Source organism: Phascolarctos cinereus, unplaced genomic scaffold (assembly GCF_003287225.1).
Source record: "Phascolarctos cinereus isolate Bilbo 61053 unplaced genomic scaffold, phaCin_HiC Scaffold_4;HRSCAF=312, whole genome shotgun sequence".
NCBI lineage: Eukaryota > Metazoa > Chordata > Mammalia > Diprotodontia > Phascolarctidae > Phascolarctos > Phascolarctos cinereus.
The window spans coordinates 338,273,549-338,299,231 of record NW_027555847.1 but is presented as its reverse complement, the minus strand read 5'-3'; the positions used below and the strand labels follow the sequence as shown (position 1 = coordinate 338,299,231).

General features: G+C 39.1%; 1 protein-coding gene across 1 annotated transcript in view; it reads right to left on the bottom strand.

Moving 5' to 3' along the window:
- Positions 1–291: 291 nt before the first annotated feature.
- ANKRD55 (ankyrin repeat domain 55) overlaps positions 292–25,683 on the bottom strand; it is a 110,493-nt gene continuing 85,101 nt past the window's right edge. The window contains 2 exon segments of the mRNA XM_078153194.1: positions 292–1,084; positions 14,348–14,449. Of these exon segments, the coding sequence (XP_078009320.1) occupies positions 963–1,084; positions 14,348–14,449 (224 nt within the window). The 3' untranslated portion in view covers positions 292–962.

The following is a 25,683-nucleotide window of genomic DNA, read 5'->3' as shown; positions in this document are numbered from 1 at the left end:
TGTTTAACCAGGATATCGAGTTTCCAACTCATACTCTCTACTTAGTAATGGAAAAAGTGTTCCTATCTAAAAATGACAATAGGTGGAAATACTGTGATAGCAAAATAAAGATACAAAGGTTGTTGAGGAAATCTAACAGTGATTAACTTGGCATTAGCCAGCAACTGACCATCTTAAGAGGTATTTTTCAGAAGAAAGTACACATACAAGTCTTAAGCTATTTCTGATTAAAAGGAGTTTTATTGACTTTCTTTTAAATAACTAGAAAGAGTGGGAGGGACCTTGAGGTAGGACACCTGGGTTGTGGCCCTGACTCTATCCTCCCTTATCAGCTATATGACCTAGGGAAAGTCATTTTACTTTTCTAAACCTCAGTTTTCTCATTTGCAAAATGGGAATAATTATGCTTGTAGGGTATGCCTTATAGAATTGTAAATGAGATGATTATGTATGCAAAATATACCGTAATCAAAAAGCATGAAATAACTGTGAGTAGCTATTAATTTTAATTAAGGCAAAACTCTTCAACATGAAATTTTTTCCAATCAGATCTGGAATGTCTTTATGATATGAAAGCAGCAAAGCATATTGACCTTTTATACTACTTGAGAGAGAAATAATTTAACAAAATCAAGAAGCTTTCTACAAAGCAAACCCAATCACTCAAGCCATTGAGAATGTATATTTACCCTATTTCTTCTAATGTGGAGATTACAGGAACTCACAAACTTACAATGTACAAAATATGTTCATATGCTATGAAATTCCCAATAGTTCTTTGCTAAAATGTAGTCTGTTTAGAGTTGAGAATGTGCAGTTACCAAAAAAATGTAATGGCTCATTAATAAACAGCTTATAAATTCATCTTTCTTATGAACGATGACAGTCATCATTAAAATATTTATGCTGCATCCATCCTGACTCTCCCTTCAATGCACATTTCTGTAGCCAATGGCCCATGGCTATTTCTCATCACATGCTATTCTGGAAGGCTCTTCACTCTCTCCTCTTGGGATAGTGGGTCCTTTCTGGCTTGGAATGGCAGGAAGCACCCGGCTTGTCCTTAAAGGTTCTCCAGACAAAACTAGCAAGAAAGAATAAAATAGATGAGTTTGAAAAATCCCTTAACTTGAAGACGTGGTGAAAACTGATAAAGAGAGAATTCAATTTAAATCAAGTATTTATCATGGGTCTTTTACACGTAAGGTGTTGTGTGAGGCAGCTAGGGATGCAAAGACAAAACAGAAATTTTTCTTGCTTTCTAGCGCATCTTAAAGAACTTACATTCTGTTCTTTTGGACAATGCAGAGGCTTAGAGATGTTTTTGCACCTTGTAGAGTGTGGTTAGTCAGTATCTGGACTGAAGAAGAAAAAAAGGGGCAAAAGCACATTTTTTAAAGCTGGAAAATAAGTCTTCAGATTTAAGTTCATAAAAATTATAAATGTCAAAAACAAAATGATACAGCACCCAGCCAAGGATTACATGATTAGGCTGATTGTAGATTCCCAGCAGTATTCTCTCCTGGGCGTGGCAAGAATTACATGAGTGCCGACCAAGTAAATGCATGACTCCAGAAATGTGTCCACAATTTGCTTTATGGTTTTAAGAATGATACAAACCCTGAAAGGATTCTAATTTAATTTTACCCATTTTTTTGTGGCAATAGGTGAGGTGGAGAGAAATGGCAAAAAACAAAATAGTAGACATTTATATAGTATTTGTTATATACATACATCATTTCCTTTGTTCCTTAAATAAAAAATTAAACCCCCCTAAGAATACCCCAAAACAAACTCTGTGAGGTGAGTACTACAGGTTTTATTATTTCCATTTTACAGATGAGGAAATTGAGGTTCAGAGAGATTAAATGACTTGCCCATAGCTACATAACTCATATCTGAGGTGAGATTTGAACCCAGGTCTCCATAATTCCAATTCCAGCACTCTATCCACATGGCCACTCTGCCTCTGAAAATAATGTGAAACAAGAAAACAAAACCCCATAACTCTTCTTATATTTACCTAGATCTAAATCTGAAACCGGAACTGTACCTTCTTTTCTCTGAAAGAGCCTTAGGTAGTTCAATTTTAAAAATGATTTTAAGATTGATGAGACTTTTAAGTTCTGCTTAAATTCTATTGGCCTTTTGCCAATCCCAACTAGGGTTTAAGTCTGGATAATCCTCTCTCTCTCTCTCTCTCTCTCTCTCTCTCTCTCTCTCTCTCTCTCTCTCTCTCCTTCCGTCTCTTCCTCCCCCCTCATAAAAGAGCAACTGGTTCCATTTCCAGAGATTTATAGAGAAGCTAGAGTCCACTGTCCTGATTCAGAAGAGTCCACCTTCTTGTCTGTCGGTGGCCAATCATCTTCCACACAATCCCAAGTAACTAAGAAAAATGAAAAGTTTCTATGTCATCCCAGCAAAGTGCATGGCCCTGAAAAATGCACCTGAGTCCAGCTCCAACTCATTTGATCAGGAAAGGCACCATTGCATGGTAGCGTTGAAGCCAGGAAAAGCTGAATTCAAAACCAGTCTCTGATGCATACTGTCAGTAGACAAGTCACTTAAGCCCTCAGTGCTCCCCTCAGCTCTCTTGGAGAAAGGTGCTGACCTGCATTGGAAGAGGAAGTTTCTTCATCCAGAGCTTCCTTTTACCAAAGAATCCATAAGTCCAGTCCCCATCCCTTCTCCTTGAAAAACTGCCCCTTCCCCCTTAATACATAAGCTTTCATTGAGAGATGCCATGATGCAGCCAGTAGAGAGGGGACTTAGGATTCATATACTACCTCTCTGGCACTTTGGCTGCATCAGTATGGACACAAATTAGCACCTCCTCCTCCAGGCGCTATAAGATTGCAGATGAACATGGTATCATATTGAGTCTCTTTCTAGAAGGGATGCTGTCACCCACATTTTGGAGAGATACAAGACATGAACCACATTAAACTTTGTTCTAGAAACCTTCCCAGAATTGATAGGGCTACAGCCAGAGAGAGAAAAAAAAGCCTGACCTTTCTCTTTAAGGTCAATCCTCCCACCCTCCCTGTGAATCAGGGTCCATGTAAGCCTAAAGTCAGAACCCCTTATAGGAGATAGTTCTCAGGGCCATGGGTAATATTTGTTATATGTCAATCTGATGGAATTATATACTTGTTGGAGAAAGTCTTGATTCAAAATGCTTATTCTGAAAAGAAAAAAACACAGTGCCATTGTATTTAGATTCAGTTCACATAATGACATAATCTTCCCTGTGTGCATATGCTGTTCTCGGAGGTCACACTCATTTATGGAATTATCAAGTTCATCCTCTTGTTTCCTTCAAGTCATAGCTACCGACAGGCAGCGTGGTATAGTGGAAATAGGGCTGGACAGAGTTCCAGGAGAGACCATAGTCATGTGACCTTGGGCAAGTCACTTAACATCTCTGACCTCAGTTTCCCCATCTGTAAAATGTGGATCACTGTACTCACTCTAGAAACTCTGTGGGTTTGTCATGAAGAAAGCATTTTACAAATCTTAAAGCATCATATAAATGTGAGGAGTTATTATTAAGAGACTCTTACTGTCTTTTTTATTTAAATTGATGTGTTAGCTAAGAAGGGGAGAAGTCAACCAGTCACTGAGAGCCACAGGATGGGATTGCCCTGCCTTTGGATTCTATTAACCAGCCTGCACTGCTTTTCCAAAATGCATAGTGTGTCAGGGAACTGACTAGGGATGCCTGATCAATTGAATCCCCCCCAACCCACTTGATATGGCAGTTAGATGGCTATTTGGATGGAGCACCTGAGCCTAGAGTTAGGAAGACCTGAGTTCAAATGTGGCTTCAGACACTTACCAGCTGTGTGACCCTTGGGCAAGTCATTTAACCCTGTTTACCTCAGTTTCCTCACCTGTAGAATGAGCTGGAGAAGGAAATGGCAAATCACTCCAGTATCTCTGCCAAGAAAACCACAAATGGGGTCATGAAGAGTTGGGTATGACTGAAATGACTGAACAACAGCAACAAAGTCCACTTGATGAAATTACAGCATAAAAGGAAGTTATAGAGTCCTAAGATATTTTAAAGGCAGTGTAGTTTAGTGCATAGAATATTACTACTTGACATCAGATAGAACTTCCTCGGATGAACATGGTAGCTGTGTGACCCTGAGATCACTTAAAGTTCTCAAGTTTCCTCATTTCTAAAATGAAGGAGTTGGACTTGAGCTTTCAGGTTCCTTCCAGTTCTAAACCTATGAAAGTATAATATAATGGTTCACATCTTTCAGACTTTAATGAGGACCATTTGCTCCCTATAAATGATTTTCCTCTTTCAGACTTTGGTTAAGGTGAAATGAGTACAAAGAATTTCTTCTACTTCCCTCCTCCTTTGGAAGATTTGGAGAATTCCTCACCCAACTGGTTAAATTTCAGGGCAGCTAGCCACTGATTGAAGAATCACCCTTCCCACTGACTTCTAAAAAGTAAGAGAAATCTCTGAAAAGAAGGCCGTCCCTGGCAGTTGAGAAGAGAGCCAGCTGCAGAAGAACTCAACTCTTGAGAAAGAATCACACTTTACCTTTTCTTTGACATCCCTTCCAGATGCAGCAGGGGAAAGGATTTCTTTCTCCTTTCTCATTTGATTTGCAATAGTGTGTTACAGTGGGCAAATTACCCAGTAGAATTTGTGTCCATCACAGAGGAGGGCCAGAGGGTCTAGCTGCAGATTCTAACTGAGTTGCAGAGTGGAGCAGGTCTAGTGAACCTAACAGAACAACATGCCAACAGAAATGCTGTGTGTACATGTGTGTGTGTGTGTGTGTGTGTGTGTGTGTGTGTGTGTGTGTGTGCGTGTATGTGTGTGTGTGTGCTCGTGCAGAGGGTGGTGGGGGAAGCAGCATGGAGATACTGCAAGAGGAGAAAAGACATCAAGGTCCTGCTGTGCCAGGGTTGTGAATTGCTTTGGCTCATGTATTCCCTAAATGCGCATGCTTGCTCTTTCCCTGGTTGCTGTGTGCATAGTGTACGAGTGTGTCCAAAGTTTGTAGGAAAATATTTTGTTGCCTTTGCTTTGAGCTAATTGTGACCTTTGCTAATAATTAGAATTCCACTGGGGGACTCATGAGCTATATAGTTTTAGGAGTGCAGACCCACAGAATGCCTTGAACCTGTAGTGGTGGTCTCCCTGGGCACCCAGCTTATGGGTGTGATTTAGGGGGTAGTGATATGCAAGGGAGAAATACTTGCATAGATACAGTCAGATGTTGGGGTGGCCCAAGGCTATATAGGGTTTTACCACTCTGAAGGATCAGAAATTCTATGGCAGCCACATTCCAGGGAGAACAATGAGATTTTGCTTTTTGAGGGACAAAATGGAATTGTCCAATGACCTGGAAAATTTCCTAGGGAATTAGGAGGGGCTATAGCACAAATGTATAAAGTGTGTGACATTTTCAAAAGGGAAAGATGAAATGTCCTAGGATGTTTTCCCAGAGATTTATTAAGGCTCTTTCCCCACATCTGTCTAGTCTTTTGTTATCCCTTGTGTGATATGACTACCATTTACCAGATTTTCCCTGACACAACATCTTTTCCCCAACTTACAATATGGGGAGGCCCAGGGAGGCTCTCCTCCTTCCCTAATCCTTAGGGACTAGCTTCCCTTAAAAGGAGATGGTGCTGTCCCAGGTACCTGTTTGACCCTGACTTAAACACATAACAAATCTTAAGACATGATCAGTCAGGGCCTCTCAGACTTGGTGGATTTCGGAAGGCCACGTGAGTCGCCATGTCCTTCACAGTATCCTGCTCTGAGGACCAGATGCATTTCCACATGGAGACTAGGAGCCACATCTAAAGAAGCCGCTGGATCCTTGTTACATGTCCTTGTCAGGTTAGGCCAAAGTATACCTTCTTGTGTTAAATGTTCAATGACTTGTAAGTGGCTCATTTTCTCCCAGCATTGAATCCAAACAAAGAGAAGGCATTAGAGTGGCCTCCAATGCCTTGTTTCCATGACTTTTTTGTTACCCCCTCTCAGACTTCACTTTTCTTCCTCTCTGCTCTCAAGCCACTAGTTAGTTATTTCAATTCTACACTGCCCTCTGCTCTTGAAACCTTAGCCTCCTTGTCCTTTCACCACTTAGCTCATGCCAAACCTCGGCTCTGGATTATTCTCAACATCTGTTTGCACTACTCCTACACATGAGCTGCTAAATACAGCTGGAGGAAGTCTCACAATTATGTTGACAGGGTACACTACAAATTCATGTTATCCTACCCCATTTAGGCACTCACAGCAGTCAGTCAACAAGTATTTATCAAGCACCTACCATGTACTGGGCACAGAGAGAAGCCCTGGGAGCAGGCGGTTCAAATTTCCCTTATCGATTCCTCATTTAATCTCTCACAGAAGCTACTCCCTATCTTTTCTGTCCTCAAGCCTCCTACACTTTTCCTTCTTCCATCCCTCTCTGAGCCAAGGTCCTTGCCTCTTACTCTACTGAATAAACTGAGGCCATTCAAAATGTGCTGCCTCTCTCTTCATCTCAAAACTCCTTGACAGCTTCTCCCACACTCTTCTCTTTTCCCTCAGTTCCTGACAGAGGGAGAGCCCTTCCCCTTGACAAGCCCAAGCCCTATACATGTGTGCTTGATGCCGTCTCCTCTCATCTTCTCTAACAGATTGCATCCTCAATTGCCTTCCCTCCTCCCTCCTCCCTTGAATCTTCTTTTGATAGAGCAGAAGCAAAACAAAATTTAAGCAGGTTCTTTCTGTTGTCAGTTATCGTCCTGTCTACCCCATGCAAAGGTCCTGTTCCTTCTTTGATTTGCCCTTTCCTCTCAATATAAGTAAATAAATGATTTTTTCTAGTTCTTAAATTTCCTTGACACCTTCAACTAGTTTTTTAAAAAAATTAATTTATTTTTAGTTTTCAACATTCATTTCCACAAGATTTTGAGTTCCAAATTTTCTCTCCATCTTTCCCCTAGCCCCACCCCAAGACAGCATGCATTCTAAATACCCCTTCCCTCAACCTACCCTCCTTTTTATCACTCCTTTTATTTTATTCCCTTCCCTTTCTATTTTCCTGTAGGGCAGGATAGATTTCTATACTCCATTGCCTGTATGTCTTATTTTCCATCAACTAGTTTTTTTAAACGATTCTTGATATTCATAGTCATCTTCTGTTATCTGTATTTGCTTCCATGCTTTGTACTTTGCTTTTTAAAATCTAAGTTGGTTGATGTGTTCCCTGCACATCCATATGGTCTTCTTTAGAAAAATCCCCATTTTTTCTTCCTCACTATGTTCCTTGAATTGTTCTCCTTTCTGTCACCAGAGTTTCTTTCTTGGGTATTTCCTTTTCCCCTGGGCTAACTTGCCCTGTAGTATTTTTATCCTCAGGATGTAACTTAGATTTTTCCTTTGAACTCTTTGAAATAGATTTACTTTTCCAGAATCCAGGGTTCATATCAAACTTTGTCCAATTTCCCCTTCTCCTGTGTCACAGAGTCTAGGAGAGAAAGGGTTTTTCCAAGGTTTCCATTATTTTCACCCCAACAACAAATTCTTTCTTGTTAGTGAGAATTAGATCCAGAATAGAATTTCCACTTGTTGGTTCCTCTACTCTCTGAAGGATGAAATTATCACAAAGGCAAGGCAAAATGTTATTAGTTGTTCTGCTTTTTGGGGGTGGGGGTAGGAAGGAGAGGTGAGAAACACTCACAGAGAAAGAGAGAGAGAGAGAGAGAGAGAGAGAGAGAGAGAGAGAGGAGAGAGAGAGAGAGAGAGAGAGAGAGAGAGAGAGAGATTCAGCAGATGTCAGTGTAATTTAAATCCCCCGTCACTAGTTAGTATATCATGCCTGGATGTCAGGTTTGTAATCAACTTCCCAAACTCTTCATTTGTTTTCTCTTTCTTTTTGGAAGGTCTATAGTAATAGTCTAAAGATAACATCACTTCTATATCTTCCTCCATTTTCCTTCAACCCAAATACTCTCCGTCGTCTTTCCCATTTCTGGGTCCTTTATTTCTTCACATAAGTATAATTTCTAAATATATACTACTATGTCCCCTTGCCCCCTTTTTATCTTACTTATACTAATCTATTCATTCCAGAGGCAGGTTGAGACAGATTTCCAGGATTAGCATAGAGGGAAGAGAGATGAGTATGCATAGAGAAAAGACTAGAATTGTAAAGTGAACATGGATAGCTTGACCATGGCTCAAGGGAAGCTGGTGTAGGAAGAAGAGGTTGGATTTGAAATTGTACCAATACTAGACTGAGGATGGGCCCTAGTTAATCTATGTTTGTGTAATTGTCTATGTAAACCAAAGTGTTAGTGGGCTGGTTGGCAACTCTTATACTCTTTCAGCAGGTAGAAACAAGTGAGTTTAGCACCTATTTAACAAGAAGAGCAGTTACAGTAGAAAGCTACCAAATGATGCTTCCCAATGACCCAGGGCCTCTGTATCTACATGGAACACCTCAGAATTTTAGAGAATCCTTTTTCCATTTGACTTTCTGTTGTGCATCCTCTATAACAGTGGCAGAGACCTTTAGTGAACATATGTTTCTCTGCTTTATACCTCACTTGTTATGAATATACAGAGGGCTGTGAAACAGTTTTTTATTGTTCGTACATCTTTTAAGGATCTTGTATGATTTTGATGTATTCGTGGAGGTTAACGCATTGGAGGAGAACCTTTAAGGTGACACTTGGCTGCACAGAATCAAATACATGCTTTTAAAAAACAACCAACTCATGTATAATACACGGGTGTATATTATCTGTACCTTTCAATTGCTACAAAATGTGATATTTTGTAAAATATTATTTAGAGGGGTCAGCTAGGTGGTGCATTAGATAGAGTACTGGCCCTGGATTCAGGAGGACCTGAGTTCAAATCTGGCCTCAGACATATAAAACTAACTAGCTGTGTGACCCTGGGCAAGTCACTTAACCCCCATTGCCCAACCAAAACCAAACCAAAACAAAACAAAAATATTACTTAGGAAAGTCTGTCTACTCCTATCTCACATCTTCATCAATCATTTTCCTCAATGTATGTGTAAACTATTCTCACAAAGATTTTATAGAGATAAGAAAGTAAGCATGTGAGACAGCAGTTACTGATAGTTCTTCAATTTTTTTGTAATGTAACCATTTTCTCCACTACAAATCTAATGAGGGGTACAGGGATTGAACCCCCTTTACTTCCAGGTTCTTTGGCTCATTACGGACCCCTCCCACCAGCAACTTACTCTTTTTGGAAATCAGCTGTGGTTAGCAAATCATAAAGACTCCACTGCAGTAGCAAAGAACAAAGGCTATTTGCTTAATAGAATAAAATCATGAGATTAAGGAAATATGTTAGTAGCAAGGACTCTACTCCCATGATCCATAGGCCAAGCTAGCCAATTCACCTTAACTTCTCCTAATCCTTTGGAATAGAGGATTGTGAAGCCAATTTCTCCCCAAGCCCATGGGACACTGAAAATGAAAATGTTGGAATGATAACCTTCTAATCACCACAGAAGCATTGCGTTTTCAAGATTAGGAAGCCATAGCCACCTGACCAGAAACTTGGATCAACTCAGAGACATGGCTTCTGTGGGGAAGTGTGATCTGCCTAGGGTCTGTTAAAGTATTAATGACATTGAACTCTTAGTCCAACATAGGTGCAAAATTGTGGCCAAAATTGTGCTACCTCAACATATGTTTTCCAAAGGAAAGGTAGACTCCCCTAATTGATGGAAAGCTAGCCTCTTTCCCTTGGATGAGATCTTCCTTACATTTTCTGATCTAAAAAGTGGTCTCTGTTACTTTCTACCAGCTTCCAAATGAAGTTTTCCTGGCAGAGAGAGATGAGTGTCCTAGGAAAGGCTATGAGGGGAGTGTAACATCTGTTATGATAAGAAGGGAAGAGTATGGGTAACAATCATACTCCTGGAAGGGTGTTGCATAGCATGTGGCTTTGCATGGCTATGAATGACATCAATTCTCTCTATTCCAACTTCTTTCCTGTTTCTGTTTTTTAAAAACACAAACCATAAAACTCTTGCTGTTATGTACCTATGCATATCCCCTCCCCTCCATGAAAGTCATATCCCAATGATCTGTGGGATCATTGAAGCCCTTATATTAATATTAAAGTCCATGATTTTTTTCCTCCTCTTTTCTAGGCATTTTGAAAAGTAATTAAGCAATGCTCTATGTATTATAGAGTGCGGACTTCCTCTGTCTTCCTTGTCTCTTTGGTCTTCTTCTTTTTTTTTTTCTTTAGTGCTATTTTCAACTTCCTCATGAGAGACTGTGATGCCTAGTCCATGGCTCCACTGTCACTTAAGAGAAAAATAGTTTCTTATGTATATCCTGACAGAATTTTTCTGTTTTTTCATATGTTTTTTGTATGACTTTCATTCTTGAATGCTCTTGGGATAGTGTTTCTTAATTTATTCTCAGCAAGCTGTATGTAAACTTGTTCTCTTTACTTCCATTTGCTGCTTTATAATACAGTATTGATCATAATCTTCCATCATACTTCTCCATAAGATTTTACAAATGCATTTACAATATGAACTGCTGTTACCCTTAGCTGTCATATCTCTGTGCTTGGTGAGGAGATAAAGTTCTTAAGGGAATTTCTAGTTGCCTTTGGTCTTCTCATTGTGACAACTGATTTACACAAATTAAGCATTCTTAAAAATAGTGGTAGTCTGTATTGATTGCTATATACCAAGCCTACCAAGTCTCTTCTTGAAATATCCATGATACACAGGCATAGACCTTTTGTTTAGTCTATAAGTCTTTGACTTCTCTTACTCCTGAACCATGTTTTCTAATGCATTTTTCATCATCAAACTTAACTCCCACCTTTGCATTTAAGACACCAAGTAGTAAGGAATATTTTGATGTGCTAGCTATGTTGTCCATGGCAAGTCACTTACTTGCTATCTGCCCAAGTTTCTTCATCTGTAAATTGGAGATAATAAAAGGGTTGTTGTGAGGATACAGTATGAAAATATATGTAAAGCATTTTGTAAACCTTAAGGCACCACATAAATGTTTCTTTCTCTTTCTTTCTTTCTTTCTTTCTTTCTTTCTTTCTTTCTTTCTTCTTTCTTTCTTCTTTCTTCTCCTCTTCCTCCTCCTCCTCCTCCTCCTCTCCTCCTCCTCCTCCTCCTCCTCCTCCTCCTTCTTCTTCTTCTTCTTCCTTCTCCTCCTCCTCCCCTCCTCCCTCCTCCTCCTCCTTCTTCTTCTTCTTCTTCTCTCTTCTTCTTCTCTCTTCTTCTTCTTCTTCTTCTTCTTCTTCTTCTTCTTCTTCTTCTTCTTCTTCTTCTTTTCCCCTACAAAATTTTTTACAGAATTTCTCTCCCTACTCATACTTTGCAATTAATATTGGCAATCACTAACAACATCAATAAATAAACATTTGTTAATGGATTTAATTATCTTCTTGGTGTCTTTGCCAAATGATTCAGCATAAGCACTGTAATATGAGATGACCAAATGCCCTATGAAGTGATGTTTTTTGTTGCTTTTGGATTCTGGATAATGTTAACTCCATTATTTACTATTCCAAGTGGAACCTGTGAGCCATCCTTTCATTGAATGTAACTTCCTTTTATTTTCTGTTTTTATTTATAGTAGGTTTCATTTATAGCTTGCAGAAAGGTCAAGATTGATGATTCACATCCTCTAGTCATTGGTCACTGAACAAGGATAGCTCATTTAGAGAACCAACACTAAAATATTGTTTATAGATGGCTTAAAAACTGTGATTCTTACTTAATACCCTTTAACTTCTCCCTTGCATTTCTCCCCTTCTCTTCAATCATAGGGCTGACACCATCAGGGAAGGATGAAGGAAAATTAAAATGTATAAATGTCAGCTAATATTATTATTATTCTATGATGCTTTTATGCTGTAATGAGTTCTAATCAATCTGCCCTAAAGACTTCATGAGAGGAAGTGTGGTATAGTGGATAGAGATCCAGCCTAGGAGTCAGGAACCTGGGTTCAAGCACTTTTCTTATCATAAACTGATTACTACCCTGGGCAAGTCATTTAACCTTTCAATACTCAGACAATTCTCTTAAGACTGTAAGTTCTAGAACATTGGTTGATCTGTGCTGTTGGAGGGAGTTTTCTTATTGGGAGTTCATAATCATGCTCCAGCACTGGTATCTTCAACTCTATCTTTTTGGCTCCTTTTTATGTGTTATCTTCCCCTATTAGAATGAAACTTCTTTGAGGACAGAGTCTGGTTTTTGTTCATTTGTTTGTTTTATGCTTGTATTTGTATTCTCAGCACTTAGTACGGTGCTTGGAACACAAATACTTAATAAATGCTTGTTGTTGATATTGTTCTGGGAGAAATCTTAGGTTTAGGATAGAAAATAAAAGATTTGATGAATCCTTAAAAAAATACATTCAACATCTTTGAACAAGAGACTCCATTACTGGGTTTATATGCCAACAAAGTCATAGATAAGACACAACAGAATATTTATAGCAGCAATTTTTGTGATAGCAAAGAGTTGGAAACAAAAAATAGATGCCTAATGATTGAGGAATTGCTCAACAAACTGTGGCACATGAATGTAAAGGAGTTTTACCGTTTTGTAAGAAATGAGGTATATGAGGAATACAGAGAAGCATGGAAAAATCTATATGAACTGATCCAGAGTGAAATAAAACCAAGACCCAAGAAAATAATATTCACAATAACCACAACGATGTAACAACCACACACATATACACACAAAATGAATATAATGAAATTAGAAAGATCAAGCATGACTCAAATGAAGAACCATGAGAAGACATCCTTAACCCAACCTTTTGTAGAAGTGGGAGGTCCTCATATGTTTTATATATTAAACATAATTTCAGGCTTTTCAATGTATTGATCGATTAAGCTGATTTTCCCTCTTCTTTTTCTTTTTTTCTGTTTAGAATTTTTTTTATATGGTGTGACTTGTTAGGAAGGGGATAGGAAGGCTACTGAGGAAAACTATGATTATGTAAAAAAACAGAAGACTTTAATCAAAAAAGTAAATAAAGCAACTACTGACAGTTAAAATTCACCCAAAATGCCAAACTTCAGTGCCAATTCTAACTTTCTACTTTGTATTAGTTATTTGAGTATAAGTCCTTTGGGGAAAAAAAAGGATCACATACCCCCACTTAGTTTTGGATCTTCCATAGAGGTTAGCCAGGTACTTTTTGTGTTAAAAAATGCTTATGGAATTGAATTGACCTGGCAACAGTGGGAAGCTCCTTCAGTCATCTATTTAAATGCTGATGTGAAGGAGAAGACCACTATTTTGTCAAATAGGAAAGGAGACTCCGTGATGTCCTAGCACTACCAGGAAAAATGTCAGTTTATATTCTCCTACCCAGTTCAAAGAAAGATTTCAGAGAATGACTTGAAGCTGTCAGGGTTTTGAATGGTTCTAAGAATACTCTCTGGACATAGAATTTAAAGCCTCAACATTCATAGTCATGGCAATGCTTACAGGCTGGCCACCCTGTATACTTTAATAATATTTTTCTGCTCTTCAGGTATTTGTTAATTCTCATATTCACATAGCTCACCAAACAGCTTAATCTAAAATTTTCTGATAGCAGACAAGACTAATTTTCTCCTTTTTTGTAGGGGATTGACTATCCTTCAAGTATGGAAGACAAACATCTTTACCAACAGAGAAAAGAGACTAGCATAAAGAGGTTATTTCTTAGAAATTATGATTTAAAAAACCCCAACCAAAAAAAAATCCTTAGGAAGAGCCATTAAACAAACAAATTCTAAAACTAAAGATTAATTTCATAATATTATTGTGGTGAGATCTCAGTAGTTTCCCATGAGAAAGAAATTCTTTCGGACCAGGAGTTCTTAGCCTTTTTTTGTGTCATGGACCCCTTTGGTAGTCTAGTGAAGCCTATGGCTCTTTCTCAGAATAAGTTTTAAAAAATCGTAATTGAAAGATATGTTAAATTTTATTTAGAGGCTAGTAAAAATAAAGATGTAATTTTTCCCTATCCAAATTCCTGGACCCTGTAAAGTCCATCCATGTACCCTGGGTTAAGAACCCATGTTTTAGAATTTTCCCCTATTTGGGATGAAGACAATCAGCTATGTGGCTCAAGAAAAAAAGCCAAGGAACCAGGGCCTTCTTGGTTGACTAGCAGGTTTTGAGGAGGGAGATGGGAAATACAAGGACTTTTTTTCATTTTTCCTTTAAATTAGAAAGCTGACATCTAGCATTCCCTTGAAAAATGAAAGTAAACAGGAAGAACCCTGGGATATCTAAGAGACTAGCAAAAGAAGTCAATGAGATTAATGGTACTTACATTTCCGAACACAGTGAGATGGTATTGGAGCTAGACTGTTGCGCACAAAAGGAATATCCCTCACTTTGGTTCTGTCGAGGGGAAAGTGCTGAAAATTTTGCCCTGTGGACAAATATAATCACATAATTCAGTTGAGAACAAAATGCTCATGATCATATTGAGTGGGGAGTGGAATCAGAAAGGTTGTTAGGGTTTAGGAACTTTGAAGAGTCCAAAAAAAGGGAGGAAAGATTACTTGGAATGATTTCTTGAATGAATTGTATCCACATGAATATTTACCTAAAAGTATATTAAAATCATAGAGCCTTTGAGTTGGAATTGTCCCAACCCACATCTCCTCCAGCAGGTCACTAACAGAAGTCATCCAGGCTCTACTTGAACATCTCTAGTGATTGGGTGCTCAGTCCCAAATAAGCCATTTTGGGGTGGGTAGGTCTAATTGTTAGGAAGTTCTTCCTCATACTGAGTTAACATCTGCTTTCCTGGTAACATCTGTTCACAGGCTATAGATCTGTTTTGGGCAAAATAGAACTAGCCCTTCTTTCACACGATAATCCTTTTAATATTTGAAGTTAGTGGTCATGCCCCTTTCCTCTAAGTCTTCTCCCCTCCAGACTAAAAGTTCCTACATTTTTTCAACTGGGCTTCATATGACATGCTTTTATAACTACATGCTTTCAGAGTCTAACACTTTGCATGGTGCCTGACACATAGTAGGTGCTTAACAAAGACTTATTGACTGGGTCAAAAGGTACCTACACAATCATCTAGTCCAACCTATGCCAGAACAAGAATGCCCCCCTACAACATCCTTGGCAAGTGGTCATCTTGCACATACTCGAAAATCTCCAATGAAGAGAGAAATCCATTACTTCCCCTCCCAACTTTTCCAAGGCAGTCCATCCCACTTTTGGATAAGTCAGTCAGGATTGAATAATGGATAGAAGGCTAGCTTCAAAGCCAAGAAGACCTGGGTTCAAGTCCTGCTTCTGACACATATTGGCTATGGGTTCCTGGGCAAGTCCCTTAATCTCTTGGTGCTCTAAGTAACTCTCTAAGACTATTAATTGCTAAGGAGGTGCTAACCTGTATTGAGAGACGGAATTTTCTTACCTGAGAGTTTCCTATATCAATGAAATCAGAGATTGGATCTCTATTCCTTGTGATTATTATCAGGTTTCTACCCATTCCTAATATTGCCCTCTGGATCTGAAAATATAGCTAATCCCACTTCTGCACGTCATCTCTTCAGACATCTGAAGCTATTTTTCATTTCTCCAGCCCCCAACTTTTCTCTTTTCCAGGTGAAACATTCCCAGTTTCTTCAACTTGTCTTGATGTGGCATGTCCTCCAGTCACCTCACCATTCTGATTGCTCCTCAATATTTTTACCAGAAGAGCCATAGAGCCAAATAAATATTTCCAGTGTGGCCTGACCTGGGCAGAGCTCAGATAACCCTCAGAAGGGTTATCTCCTTTCACTCTGGACCCTATTCAGTCTTCTATTAATTCAAGTTAAGGTCACTTCTGCCATTTTACAAGTACTATTGAGTTACATTGAGCTTGTAGCCCACAAAACCCCCCAGGATCCTTCTCACATGCGCTGCTTTCTAGGTATGCTTCGCCCATTTTCATATATATATATATATATATATATATATATATATATATATATATATATATTTTTTTTTTTGCCAATTCAAGTATTAGGCTATATTTATCCCTGTTCAATTTCATCTTATCAGATTTGGGTTATGGTGCTAGCCTGTTGAGGACTTTTCAGATACTAAGACTGTCATGTAATGCATTAGCTATATCTTCCAACTTTGTGTCCTGTGTGCATTTGAGCAGCATGTAAACTATGCTTTCATCCAAACAGTTAATAAAAATGCTGAACAGCTCAGGACTAAGGATAAATCTGTCGGGTACAACACTAGAGACTTCCTTCCAAATTGTCATGGACCTGTTAATCACTATTCTTTGGGTACATTCTTTGGATCATAACCAGAATCCACTTTGTTTCTATTACTTAGCTTACATGCTCCAGCTTATCCAGAAGTATAGTATGAAAGAGCCTTTAAAAAGCTTTGCTGAAACTGAGGTTGGATCCTAGGATAATAGATTCAGGGTTGGAATGGACCATAAAAACTCTCTAGTCCAATCTACTCACTTTACAGATGTTTTACTAGTTCTCTGTTATCTAGATCTACCTACTAATCTAGTAACTCCGTCAAAAAAGAAAACAAAGTCAAGCCCATTTATTTAGAGTCTTACTCTTTCTCTTTTAAAAAAATTAAGACACCATTTTCTTGTCTCCATTTATTTGGCACATAATCTGTCCTCCATGATTTTTTCAGTAAGCTAGGCCTGGGCTTGGTAACTTGAACCTGTTGAGACCAACTAGGTCCATTCTTACTATCTCTTCACTTATGGGTGGATTTCAGTGCCTGTTAACCTTTTTTATTTTTATTTTTTTGGTCAAGCCTTCCAAATCCCCAAATCAACCTCCTTCACAGTGAAACAAAAGCAAAACAGAAATTCATTAGCTTTGTTTTTTCTCTTTCTCTCATCATCCCATCTGCTGAGCATTCTTTTTTTTTCTCCTTTCTGTTGTCATTTTATTGTGTCAGCATGTATGGGATAGGGGTGGGGGGAATGGGACAGTGAGATATTTTTGGTCATAGGAACTTATGCTAGTGTTCTAGCATTGTAGATTTTACAGTTGGAAAGGTTCATATAAAATCATAGTATCACAGACCATGGGCTGAAAAAGACCTTAAAAGACATAAAATCCAACCCTCTTATCTTATATGAGAAATCCAAGACCCATGAAGGGCAAATGATCTGCCCAAAATTGCGTGTGTACATTGCATCAGAGCTAGCTTTTGAATTCTGGTCCTCTGACTCTTTCCACTGTGCCATAATAGTCACAGCTGTGTTCCCTTTCCCACCTGTGTGATCTTGGGTCAAGTCTTTGAAACTGAAAAACATTGTATTTGATAAAGTGGAAAACAAATTACCTTGGGGCGAGGAGGAACCTGTTTAATTAAAAAAAAATTTCCCAGGAAACCTGGAAAGTAATTTGGGAAAATTTAGGTTTAGACCAACACTATATACCACATTCTCTGATACATTCCAAATGACTCTGTAATTTTGATGTTAAAACTCATGCTGTTAAAAAAGAGAGAGAGAGAAACATCATGTAGCTCTCAGCTATGGAAAGGAGGTCTACTCTTTTTTTAAAATATAAATTTATTTATTTTTAGTTTTCAACATTCACTTCCACAAGTTTTTGAGTTCCAAATTTTCTCCCCATCTCATCCCTCCCCCACCCAAGAGGCATGCATTCTGAATACCCCTTCTCCTAATCTGCCCTCCCTTCTATCTCTCCCCTTCTTTATCCCTTCCCCTTCAATTTTCCTATAAGGCAGGATAGATTTCTATACCCCATTTCCTGTATATCTTATTTCCCAACTGCATGTGAAAACATTTTTTTTTAACTTTTGTTTTTAAAACTTTGGGTTCCAAATTTTGTCCCTTCCTCCCTCCCCACCCACTCTCATTGAGAAGGCAAGTAATTCGATACAGGTTATACATGTGTAGTCATGTAAAACACTTCCATAGTAGTCATGTTGTGAAAAACTATATTTCCCTTCATCCTATCCCCCCCCATTTATTCTATTCTCTTTTGACCCTGTCCTTCCTTAGAAGTGTTTGCTTCTGATTAGCCCCTCCCCTAATCTGCCCTCCCTCTATCATCCCCTGCTCTCTTGTCCCCTTCCCCCCATTTTCCTGTAGGGTAAGATAGATTTCCATACCCAATTGAATGCGTATGTCATGCTCTCTTTAAGCTAAATCCAATGAGAATAAGATTCACTCAATCCCTCTCACCTTCCCCTATTTCCCCTCCACTGTAAAAGCCTTTTCTTTCTCTTTTATGTGAGATAATTTACCCAATTCTACCTCTCCCTTTCTCCCCCTCTCCATATAATCCTCTCTCACCCCTTAATTTTGTTCTCCAGATATCACCCTTTCATCTTCAACTCACCCTGTACTCTCTCTCTTCTCTCTCTCTCTCTCTCTCTCTCTCTCTCTCTCTCTCCACATACATATAATTTTTTCCCTCTAACTACTCTAATACTGACAAAGGACTCATGAGTTTCAAACAGCATCTTTCCACGCAGAATGTAAACAGTTCAACCTTAATAAATCTCTCTAAGATTTCTCTTTCTTGTTTACCTCTTTATGTTTCTCTTGAGTCTTGTATCTGAAAGTCAAATTTTCTATTCAGCTCTGGTCTTTTCATCAAGAATGCTTGAAAGTCCTCTATTTCACTGAATGTCTATTTCCCCCCCTGAAGGATTAAGCTCAGTTTTGCTGGGTAGGTGATTCTTAGTTGTAGTCCTATCTCCTTTGCCCTCCAGAATATTCCAAACCTTGCAGTCGCTTAATGTAGAAGCTGTTAAATCTTGTGTTATCCTGATTATGTTAAATTGTTTCTTTCTGTCTGCTTGCAATATTTTCTCCTTGACCTGGGAACTCTGGAATTTGGCTACAATATTCCTAGGAGTTTTCCTTTGGGATCTCTTTCAGGAGGAGATTGTGGATTCTTTCAATTTCTATTTGCCCTCTGGTTCTAAATATCAGGGCAGTTTTCCTTGATAATTTCTTGAAAGATGATGTCTAGGCTATTTTTTTGATCATGGCTTTTAGATAGTCCAATAATTTTTAAATTCTCTCTCCTGGATCTATTTTCCAGGTCAGTTGTTTTTCCAATGAGATATTTCACATTGTTTTCTATTTTTCATTCTTTTGGATTTGTTTTACAATGTCTTGATTTCTCATAAAGTCACTAGCTTCCAATTACTCCATTCTAATTTTTAAGGAAGTATTTTCTTCAGTAAGCTTTTGGACTTCCTTTTCCATTTGGCCAATTTTTTTTTAAGGCATTCTTCTCCTCATTGGCTTTTTGGACCTCTTTTGCCATTTGGGTTAGGCTATTTTTTAAGGTGTTATTTTCTTCAGTATTTTTTGGGTCTCCTTTAGCAAGCTGTTGACTTGTTTTTCATGATTTTCTTGCATCACTCTCAGTTTTTCCTCTACTTCTCTTACTTGCTTCTCAAAATTCTTTTTGAGCTCTTCCATGGCCTGGGACCAATTCATATTTTTCTTAGAGGCTTTGGATGTAGGAGCTTTGACTCTGTTGTCTTCTTCTCATTGTATGTTTTGATCTTCTTTGTCACCAAAGCAAGATTCTATGGTCTGTCTCTTTTTGCACTGTTTGCTCATGGTCCCAGCCAATTACTTGAGTTATAAGCTCTTTGTTAAGGTAGGGGTCTGCTTCCAGTATGGAGAATCTACTATCTGAAGCTTTGTGGGTTTTGTGCAGCTGTTTTCAGAGATACTTGTAGGGACCTGTAAATTTTCAGTTCTTCCAAGGTGGTATGATCAGAGGCGAAGTGTTTCCTCCTTTCCTGGCCTGTGCTCTGGTCTATGAGTGACCACAAGCACTCTTTTCTCTCTTGGAACTGTGAGGAGGATTATTTCTCTACCGCCACTATAGGTTCCACCATGCCAGCGCTCCTTGCTCCAGGACCACTACTCAGAACTATGACACGAATCCAAGCAGGGCAAAGCAAGAGAATCCTGCACCAGCAAAGAGATCCCTGCAGTCCACCTCTGATCAACCACTTGGTTCCTCCTCAGTCTGTGGGCTGGAAGCTCTGGAGGCAGCCGCCACCCCAGGCTGTGCTCAGGGCCTGGGGCTGGGATCTTTTGCTTCTCTCTCACCTGCAGACACAGACTTTTCCTACTGACTTTCTAATTGTCTTTGGTGTTCATGGGTTGAGAAGTCTAGCAACTGCCACTGCTGACAGTGATTCAGTCCTCTGAGGCCTGCTCCAGGTTTGCTGGTCCGGTGCGCCTACACTGAACTGCATTCCTCTCCCAGCCTGGCGTGATATACCTTTCAGATCAACCATCCAGGTTGTCTTGGGCTGTACATTTGTTTCACTCTGTGTTTGTGTGGGTTCAGCGGCTTCAGGATTTGTTTAGAGCCATTTTTTATAGGTGTTTGGAGGGGTTTGGGGGAGAGCTCAAGCAAGTCACTGCTTTTACTCTGCCATCTTGGCTCCACCCCCTCTTTCTTTCTTTCAAGTTAAAAGGGTCTGCTGAGCATTCTTACCAGGGTTGTGCTGGGAAAACAGCCTGCTATCAATAGGGCAAATGTTCACACAATACACCTTTAAGTTGAATCTGTATTAACATTTTCTCCATCACTTTCTTAAGTCCAGACAATACCGAAACAGCAGATGAAGCCCTAATTTGTAGCGTTTGCTGATTTCTGAGGCGTAAGTGCTCATACTGAAAATTTAACAATTGCCTTTTGTGAGCCAGCACACTATTGATTCTATTCTGTTTTTATCTTCTTCTTGACTCCAACATAGCTTAACAAATTCCTTTTGTCATCCCTAGCATGTCATTTTGAGTTCAGGACACTCTTCTTGTAGAAGAATTTTATCCTTAGTTACCTACCTTTGCTTATATCTTCTCTACATGCCTTTTTTGAAATCTAAGGCAGTCAACAACTTCTGTATGCTTCCACATTGGTCTCTTTATTTATTTATTATTTTTTGAGATTTGCTCTTAAATAAAATATTTTATTTGTTGTCAAAGCTGCCATGGATCTAGAAATACTGGCATTCCCCCAATTTATGAACTTTTGGCTTAAATAACCGCAACGTGGGAACAGGCAGTGGAAGGAATCTGAGCCGCAATGAGAGCAAGTGTTCTTTGTTTCCTAACTCAAGGCACCGTGGAACATATTGGTCTCTTTAGATAGTTTCCCCTTTGTGTTTCTCATCAGCATGGTTTATATTTGTGTTGCTAGAATTTCTTTCTTGGGCTTTTTTTTTTTTTGCTTAGGCAGTTTGGGTTAAGTGACTTGCCCAGGGTCACACAGCTAGTAAGTGTCAAATGTCTGAGGTTGGATTTGAACTCAGGTCCTCCTGACTCCAGAGCTGGTGCTCTATCCACTGCACTACCTCACTGCCCGCTAGAATTTCTTTCTTGAGAGCTTCTCTTCCTACTTGGACTAACTTCTGTAGAATTTTGGTTCTATCAATCCTTTATTGGAACTCTTTGAAATCTTATGTCTAGGGAAACATTAGTAATGGCCAACTTTCGTTTCCTCTCTATCATGAACTCTGAAATTGGAATGATCACTTTCTCCCAATGTTCCTTGCATCATTTCTACTCTAGCAACCAGTTTCTCCTTATTGATCTAAATCAGGTCCTGATTAATGGTTTCCTCTATTGCTCGGTCATAATGACTTAAATGAACAATAGGACAAGTCAAGAATTTATTAGTTGCTTTGCTTTTAGCAGAGATCCAACTCCAGAAATTCTCTGATAGTTTCAACACATATTTCTATTACATCATGCTTTTGTCCCAGGTTTGTGATCTACTTCCTAAACTCATTTATTTTTTTTCCCTTCTGGCCTGATGGTTTATAATAGACTCCTACTACAATATTGCTTCTGTTTCTTCCTCCATTTTTCCTTACTCAGGTGTTCTGTTAGATTTCTTCTCTTTGGGTCATAAATTTCCTTAAATTAGTTTTTATTTTAAATATTCAGTGCCAATCCATTTCTGTATTTTGTTCTGTTTATGTAAGGAATGCCTTCCTTAGCCATATTATAGTCATGAATTCCATCCTACTAAGTCTTAGTGATCTCTTAAGAAATCAAATTTATCTCCTTATGGTAAGATTTCTAGTTCACCTTATATATTTTATTTTATATATATAATACATAAATATATATACCTTTTATATTTGTGTACAGACATCTGAGGCCATAAGCATATATATATATATATATATGTATGTATGTATAATATACACACACATATACATATACACATACATATACATACATACACACACACATACGTATTCCCTTGAAAATCCTGTCATCCTCCCCTGAGTGTGCCTCAGCTTGTCAATATCACTCCTAAAATGTGTGTGGAAGTAAACACAATTATCCACCTATGGTCTGAAGAGGTTACATCTAGAATTTTCCTTGTCTGAGCAATGTACTTTTATTAACGAAGTCTAAGATTTAATTAAGAGTTTGTTGTTGCTGTTTAGTTGTTGTATCACGTCCTACTTGTTGTGAACCCATTTGGCATTTTCTTGGCAAAGATGCTGGAGTGGTTTGTCATTTCCTTCTCTAATTCATTTTTTATGAATGAGGAAACTGAAGCAAACAGGGTTAAGTGACTTGTCCAGGGTCACACAGCTAGTAAATGTCTGAGGCTAGATTTGAGCTCAGGAAGATGTCTTTTTTGATTGTAAGCCCAGTGTTGTATCCACTGTGTCATTGAGCTTCCCAACTAAGATTTAGCTTTATTATTATTATTTTTGCGGGGGGGTGGGGAGGGTGCTTTCACACTGTTACTGATACAATCCACTAAAATCCTAGGTCTTTTTCACCAGACCTGCTCTCTAGCTATGTCTCCCTCATCCTGTACTTCTGAAGTTGCAAGTGCAGAACTTTATATTTGTCCTTATTAAATTTCGTCTTATTAGATTTAAATCATCTTTCCAACCTGTCGAGATGTTTTTGGATTCCCTTTTGGATATTCCTCTGTCTTGCTGCCACCCCTTTAAAACAAGGAAGAAGGAAAAGTGGCAGACATGAAAAGTAAAGTCTAATTTGTCACATAATAAGTGCTCAATGGATATTTAAAAGTAAATGAATGGCTCCCTGGTCTAGAAGCTGGGGTGGGGGGAGTTACAAAAGAGTTCAAGAAATCTCTAAACTCAATCTTAGTACAACAGATTTGAGTTCTACATATCTGAAAATTGAAGTGAACCAGAGAAATGCTTGACTGTTATGATGCTATCACTGACACTGTTAACTACAGTCTCTCAGAGAGCTGGAGATGCTGGTGGGAGGCATATGTTGGTACATTCCTTTGGCTAGTGTTCTAGTGGCTAAGGAGGAATTCAAACCACAACTACGACCTGGATGGACTTTCAGAGTTTCCGCTACGACCAAGTAGAATTTGCAAGGGAATCACAAGGCTAAACAAAGCATATTTTCTCTTTTAGTTTTCTTTTGGCTGAAGAACTGCAGAGTCATAGAATATAAGAGCTGGAAGGGATTCTAGAGAACATCTTCCTGATCCAACTACCTAAATTTGCAGGTGGGGACAATGAAGCCCCGGGGAGGGAAGTGACTTCACCAAGGTCACACAGATAAACAGTTGCAGAACCAGGATTAAAATGCAAATCCAAAGCTGTTTCTATTATACCCCATTGCCTTTCCCACTGTACACTGGCTAGCCAACTTACAGATCAAAACATTGGATTGTCAGGTTTATGTCAGAATGCTATGGCAAAGGAAAACAGCTTGGAACTGAAATGTGACCAAAAAAATTAAAAAAAAAAAAGAATGCCATAGCAGATTATCTGGGTCCATTTACAGACTGCCAGTGGGGCTTCCTATGTGATATGATTTGAAGTGGGCCCGAGCTTCTTACCCCTGCAGTGTCCAAAACATTGTGTATCATTTAAACATTACTGTATACTTTCTTTGATTCTTAAACTGTTTTGGTCTTCAATTGAAAACAAAACAAAATAAAACACGAAGACTTCTGGGGAAGGTCCTAGCCCTTATCACTAACATTTTATTTGTGACATTTTTAGCAAGGATTAAAGAGGAACAGACCTAGGCTGGGTGCCTGGGAGTGTAAATATTTAGGATATGTAAAAGGCAAAGACAGGAAGGGGAGAAAATGGGCAACAAAGGGAAAAAGATTTTGGCCCAGGTACGGTGCTACATGAAATCACAAATCAGAATCACATGCGCAGCAAGTAGAAAGAAAGGTCTTGGTTTGATGAAAGTGCTTAGAGTGGATGAAGGATCTGTTGAAAAGTTTTCGAGAAAGAAGTTTCACAAGAGTTTCCTGATCGTGTGGGTGGGTGGAGGCTATTTTGGGGAGAGATAAAGTGAGCATTTTCTTGCATTTGGAGTGGTACCCCACAGAAAGGGCTATTTTCTGACTATTAGAATAGGCTATTTCTTTCATTCATCTTCTTTAAAAGCATCAGTCAAAGAGAATTATGGTGACATGATCATATATTCCAACTCATTAAGATAAGTGCCCCAGCCCCCCTCCCTTTTTCCTCAACCCTAGTCCACTTTGTCAATTCTGGGTAACAGTTGAACAATAGTCATTAAGGCTAACAGTCTGGGTTGCTGATGTAAGCAAAGTGCAGCACTTGCCAGGAAATCAAGCAATAACCCAGCCCATCCCCATTATTATGTATTGAACCCAAGGCAGGAGTGGAGAAAATCCAAAAGAAAGTGGTTATCAAAGTTTGTGCCAGTGGGATAATGGTGTTATTTAAATTATCCAATTGCTTTACCATAGCAAGCCTTTGTCTCTAATACAGAAATCCTGCTTAGAAATGTGCTGAGATTTTATTTCTGTGATCACAGCTGAAATGCTGGAAAGGACTCTGTTGGATTTCCTTCCACATTCCTCAGTAACCTCAATACCAAGATGTCTTATTGGGATAAAAATTACTCATCAGATCTGTGTAAGTTGGGGAGAATAAGGTATTCTGTGTTAGTGAAGATGATGCAGTTTACCACAAAACTGTATTATTGTCAATCAAGGAGTGCTATGGCTTTGGGTAAATCAAAATGACAAGATACCTTGGAGAAAATGTTGCATATTACCAAACTGGAGCAGATTACCAATAAAAGCTTGCTTGAGATAAGTGATATAAAGGATATGTGGGACAGGAAAGGAAGATAATCAAGCTGTCACGGAGTGAGAGGATTCTGGGAAGATGGTGGAGTAGGTCACAAAAGTTTTGCTTCTCCAAATTTCCTCCACAAAAAAGACAGAACATTGCCTCGGAGCAGTTGTCCTCCCAAGACAATTTGAGAAGACCCCAGGAAAGGACCAGATCTCCAAGGGTGAAGGTTCTGTCTCAGTGTCCACCAGACTTTGCAAAATCAACAAATAAGCCCTGGAGGCAGCTGGGGTTGGAAGGCAGCCTCAGCCTTAGAAACTTTCATCTCCAAGATGGTGTAGGGGTCTGATGGCTGAGGAGGAGAAGATTGAGGGACCTTCCACCGTCAATGGATGCCAAGCACAGCTGTGCTGACCAGATGTATCCTGGACTGTGGCTTTAGGGAGAAGGAGCTAGCACACACCTGGTGAGTGCAGTAGTGAGGGGCAGGGACCCCATTGGCTCTGGGCACTTGCAGGAGAGCAGAGTCCCTGCTTTCAGTTCCAGAGCAGAGAGGACAGCTGT